General features: G+C 31.0%; 1 protein-coding gene across 1 annotated transcript; it reads right to left on the reverse strand.

The window, feature by feature from the left end:
* Window positions 1–3,784: 3,784 nt before the first annotated feature.
* LOC131648450 (inorganic pyrophosphatase 2-like) lies at window positions 3,785–4,837 on the reverse strand. The gene is made up of 3 exons (XM_058918206.1): window positions 4,671–4,837; window positions 4,259–4,582; window positions 3,785–4,141 (listed from the first exon to the last, which is right to left on the reverse strand). Exons 1-3 carry the CDS (start codon window positions 4,812–4,814, stop codon window positions 3,800–3,802), a joined length of 810 nt encoding a protein of 269 aa, XP_058774189.1. The 5' UTR covers window positions 4,815–4,837; the 3' UTR covers window positions 3,785–3,799.
* Between the last annotated feature and the right edge of the window lie 1,163 nt (window positions 4,838–6,000).

Genomic DNA, 6,000 nt, shown 5'->3' on the forward strand with positions numbered 1-6,000 from the left:
CCAAATAATCATTCAAATGGCCTAAGTCCTTCATAGCAAACTCATAGCTAAGGCTAGCCATTAAATATTTTCGAAGATCATTAGTAGAAGCAGTCAAGATAATATCATCAATATATAACAATAGGTAGGCCATATCAGTCCCATTATGAGAAATGAACAAAGAATTATTTAATTTACAATTAGTGAAACCAATGATAGAAACAAAATCATAAAACCTTTTGTATCACGCACAAAAAAACCACCCAACTACTCCAATATCTCCCACGGCGCAACCAACTACTCCACACTCTCCCACACCGATTCCTATGACTCAACCTTCACCAAGTCTGCCCACATTGCCTAGCCCACATGTTGGACCGATGCCATAACCCACACAAATTCAACCCCGTCCTTCTCCTATTCATGGTCCAGTAACTCGCAACCAACATGGTATTCATAAGCCCAATCCTAGATACAAACCAAACCAAACTTATAATACCACAGTTACAAAAGCACCACTTCCCCGTAACCTCCTTGTTGCCCTTTGTGACCCGAATTAGAAATTGGCTATGGATGATGAATTTAATTCTCTTATTAAGACGTGGGATTTAATACCCCGTCTACCTGATGTTAATATCAGTAGTAAAGACTAATTACAAATAATTAAGATTATTATATAATCTATCAGTCATCAATTAGGGGATCATAGAGGGTCTTCATACAGAACTTTCTATTGCTAAGAAAAGTATCCCAAACAGGCTAGACATGATTGATCTGCTCTCTAAGATTCATGATATTTTTCATTACCCATGAGCTATTCATTCCTACCACAGCTTCCACGACATTCATGCCTTTCAAGTAGTGCATGTGCACCCATTTAACCCACACATTATCTTACTTCTGGCACAATTTCCAAAAACATTTCATCATAGTCACCTTATTCCAGATAACCAAATTGAATATGTTTAAACCTCCCTGTCTTTTAGGACTGCATATAGTATTTCAAGTCACAGTGCTTTTCCTGCTAGACTGATGCCTACCAGTCCAAATGAATGGCCTGCTCATAACTTCAATCTTCTTTAGCATAAATTGAGGGATAAGCATACATTGCATCTAATAGTGCGTGATTGCTAAATTCACGCTCTTAACCAACAAGACTCTACCAACATAGCTCAAGAGCCTTGAAGTGCAGTGCCGAATCCTAGCCATTATCCTGTCAATAAGAGGCAAGTAATGATTAATAGTAAATTTCTTGCTAGTGAGAGGCACCCCTAGGTATGTCACATGAAAATAAATATATATATATATATATATATATATATATATATATATATATATATATATATATATATATATATATATATATATATATATATATATATATAGGATGGCAAAACGGGTCGCCCGTCCCGTCTCTAGCTTGCCAAAAAACGAGCGGGACGGGCAAGCCCGCCAAGTAAAATGGAAATAAAAATCACGCCTGCTCCCCGCCTTGATGGCGGACGCCTATTTTTTATTTATAATATTTTTTTCTTTTTTAATAGATTAATAGACTTTTTTTACCTTTTAATTAAATTTTTCACTTATTTCTTTAAAAGAGTGAAAGTTTATTTTAGTCCCTTACAAAAAGTGTAGAGGTCAAATTAGTCCCAGAGAAAAAAAAAAAAATTAAATCCCTTACAAAATTTAACCGAGCCATGTTAGTTCCTCTACTAATATTTTTTTCAAACTGTTTTTTTTCTTATTTTTGAACTGTGACTGAACTGCCAATGAAGACTCATTTTAGTTTCTCACAAAAAGGAGAGAGTCCAAATTAGTCCCTAAAAAAAGTCTCAATTTAATCCCTTACAAAATTTAACCGAGACATGTTAGTCTGTCTTTTAATATTTTTTTCAAATGATTTTTTTCTATTTTTAAACCGTGACTGGACTTGACAGAATAGACATGCTTTCAGAAGTTGAGTAAGAGTCAGAGGTTAAGTTCCCTTGCTCATGGTCTTTAGAGTCTGAGTTTCCACCAGAAGCCGAGTTACCTAGTTGTGAGGCATCAAAATCTTATCATTCAGACTTTGAGTCATCATATTCTGATCTTTCATAATCCGAGTCACAAGCTTCTCTTCATATGTTCCAATTAGAGTCAGAGTTCGATAAACGTTTTGACTAATGATCCTGCACACTTGAACATATGTTAGTATACCTAATTGTTCATTAAATAATTTGTTATCATCAAAACCTAAGGAATATGATATAAATTAATTTTCTTCCAACATATCATCTGTATTATTTTTGCCACAAGTATTATTTACAAAAATAAGAAATTAACCTTAATCACCTTAGTATAAGAACTAAACCTTCCTAAAAGATCATTAACAACTAAAACAATAACAACACCTAATACAAAAGAATACATAACAAGAAAAATCGTAGTCACTCACCCATAAGCTTGATAATAAACTCAAAAAAAAAAAGAACATCGTGGTATCAGGATGATTTATCTACAATCTCTTCACAAATAATTTCAAATCAACAGTCGTAAAATAAGAGTCCAGTCATGGTTTAAAATTTGGAAAAAATCGTTTGAAAAAAATATTAAAAGAGGGACTAACATTACTTAGTTAAATTTTGTAAGGGATTAAATAAGAATTTTTTTCTCAGGAACTAATTTGGACTCTCCATTTTTTGCGAGGGGCTAAAATGAGTCTTCACTGACAATCAAGTGACGGTTCAAAAGTAAGAAAAAAACTGATTTGAAAAAATTATTATGAGAGAGACTAACATGGCTCGGTTAATTTTGTAAGAGATTTAATAGAGATTTTTTTTCTCATGGACTAATCTGACCTCTGCAGTTTTTGTGAGGGACTAAAATAGATTTTCACTATTTTTAAAATAATTTTTTATAAAAGCATCTTTTTAACAATTTTTACTTAAAAAAATAATACATATATTTGCAAATAAATGTATAAAATAAAACCATCAAGAATTAGAATTACTAGGATTAACTAAAAAATTGCGAGTGTAAGGCGAGGCGGGCTGAACGAATAGGCGAGGCAGGTTTTGGCGGGTGACGGATTTTGGCGGGGCGGCGGGCCCAAAATTCCAACGCACCCCGCCAACTTCTGGTGGGTGCGTGAACCGACCGCAGCCCATTTTGCCATATATATATATATATATATATATATATATATATATATATATATATATATATATATATATATATATATATATATATATATATATATATATATATATATATATATATATATATATATATATATATATATATATATATATATTATTTAAATATGAAATAAACTTTATGATTTTACGTTTTAAGTTTACCTAAATAAACGAGTCAAAAGTAAAAAACTTGTAACAAAACTAACTCCATTAAAGATGAATGGTTGACATAAATTAATAAATAGTAACACTTATCTATAACTAGAAAAAATATGATATTAGAAATAGTGACTAAAAAAACGATTGAACAATAAAGTAAGGTTTGTATGGCCACAACCACAAAAGCTTTTGAATTTAGGCACACAGAAATAGTAAACATGAATTATATTCTCTTTTACGTTTTATCATGTTGAAATCATTTGTAGTTTTGAACAGAGAAGCATGCTCATCCATATACCAACTTAAAAGAAACACTAGAGATTCATAAATCTATAGAACTTTGAGAACATCTAAAAAGTTTGTACTTGATTACAAAATTAAATTTGTCTTAAACAAATTCCAAACTATAAGAAAGGTCAATTCAAAAGTAACACAAGTACAAAAAATGAAAATACTTTGTAAATACATCAAACTAAACTAGCTTGTCATAGCATAAGAGATAAAACTTTAGGTAAAGCCTCATGTGGAGAGATCTTGAATTCATTAGAAATGAATTGAGAAGTTTCTTCCATTGAAATTTTGTTGATTAATTGATGCAATATCCTTTCTTGTTCTTCCCAATCACTCCATTCATAAATTTGAGCTTTCACAAGAGAAGGATCTTTGCAAATCAAATCCCATACAGGAAAATTCTTCCTTGGCATCACAAAGTCTTTTTCTTTAAGATTCAAGCTTGGACAATAATCTCCCCTACCATCACCAAGATAGATAAACCTTTTATTCTCTTCACATGAAAAAGAATCTTGGATTCTATTTATGATTAGACCCTGAAAATAATGTTAATTAAATTTAATTAATTTATAATATTATTTAACTTAATAGTTAATACCCTAATTTTAGTTAAAAGGCTCGTAAAAACAAAAATAAAATAATTAGATACAAACCTTGCACATGTTTGTAGGGCAGAGGTTACATCTATGAGGAAGTTTGTTGAGATCATGATATGGCAAAACTCTTAATGTTCCTTCTTCATCAACATAACCTGGATTAGTGTTAATCTCAGAAAAACATTCTCTAATTCCAAAGTTCTTGAGAATTGTCTCTATGAAAAATGTGTTTGCATCACTAACAATCCTAAGATCACATCCTAAAGCATGGGCTGCTTTAATGGTAGGAATCATTCTAGGGTTTATAGGAATTCTCTTCAAAACTTCAACAATGTCTTCAATTGTTTTTCCATTAGAATGAAGCTCCATCATCATCTTATCCTATAATTCAAAAAACAAATAAATAAAAATTAAGAATTAATTATTTATGTAATATGAACATAATATTGGATGAAATGAAAAAGGTTACCATGAGATTGTTCAATGGCATGGCAGGAAAGAGTTGATTGAATAAATTAGAGAAACCTAATTCATCAACAACCCAATCATCACTATCACAATCGATTATGGTTTTGTCAAAGTCGAAAACCACAACAATATTACTATTATTCATAATGTTGACAAAGAGAATGAAAAAGATAAACGATAGCAAAAAAAAAAGAACAAATTCCCAAGAATTTGATTCTTAATAGTTATTTGAAACTGCTATAAAAATTGTTCTTTTAAAGGATGTTTATTTATAGTTAATAATATTAGGCGTCAATGTGAAGGTTAACTCAAAAAACAACAGAGGTTTTGATTCCAATGCCAATGGAATATTATAATTCATGGTTTTGATCTTAATCAAATTAAATTACAACGGTTGGATGTGAGGAAGTTTAGGTTGATCACAAAACGGAGGGATGAGATGTCTGGAAAAAAAAATATTTGTCGGGAATTAATTATAGTGTAGTTAGCCCGGAGAAATTCTTGCATGAAAATCACCTTAAATTCATATTCTTAGGAACAACTAATAATTTTTTTTTTAATTTTTTAATTTTTTTAATTGAATTCATGGGATGATTGTGATTACGAATGAGAGAAAAAATGTTATATTGAATTCTACTGTCTACATGAATATTTCGTTTTCATTCTAATTTATATTTATGTTTGATAATATATTGAGTTTCTTAAAAAGAACAATCCTACTATAGTTGGTTATATATGAATAATAAGTGCAGAGAATGCGAAAAGGTTGGTGTTATATACTATCTCCATTCCATATTATTTGTCGCATTTGAACATTTCACACAGATTAAGAAATAGTAATAAATGAAAGAGAGAATAATGACTTTACCAAATTATCCTGATTAAATATTGGTGTATTCAAATTAACGTTAATGTTAAGTTAGAAAATAATAAATTAAGATTATTTATTAGAGGATACAATTGAAAGATTAAATATAAAATTGCATTGGTAATCTAAAGTGACAAGTATTTTGGGATAATTTTTTTTTAAACGTGATAATTATTTTGGGACAAAGGGAGTGTATAATAAGTGTAGAGAGTGTGGAAATTTTGGGTTCAATAGAGGGGCTTTGAAGATGCATTGCAAGTAGGGGTGGGAATAGGCCAGGCCGGCCTACAGGGGCCTACGGCCCAGCCTACATAGGCCTAGGCCAGGCCAGGCCTATTTAATAAAGAGGTCAGGCTTAGGCTTTTTTAAAAGCCTATTTTATTTAATAGGCCAGGCTTAGGCTATTAAAAAAGCCTATGAAGCCTTATAGGCCGGCCTATATTTTCATATATATTAGAGATAT

The sequence above is a fragment of the Vicia villosa genome, linkage group LG2 (genome assembly GCF_029867415.1).
Source record: "Vicia villosa cultivar HV-30 ecotype Madison, WI linkage group LG2, Vvil1.0, whole genome shotgun sequence".
Taxonomy (NCBI): Eukaryota; Viridiplantae; Streptophyta; class Magnoliopsida; order Fabales; family Fabaceae; genus Vicia; species Vicia villosa.

Excerpts from the sequence above, each read along its gene's own strand:
- LOC131648450 (XM_058918206.1), bottom strand. The coding sequence starts at position 4,814 with ATGAATAATAGTAATATTGTTGTGGTTTTCGACTTTGACAAAACCATA. Across the intron at positions 4,583-4,670 it reads TGCCATTGAACAATCTCATG|GATAAGATGATGATGGAGCT; the intron begins GTAACCTTTTTC and ends TTTGAATTATAG. Across the intron at positions 4,142-4,258 it reads GCCCTACAAACATGTGCAAG|GGTCTAATCATAAATAGAAT; the intron begins GTTTGTATCTAA and ends CATTATTTTCAG.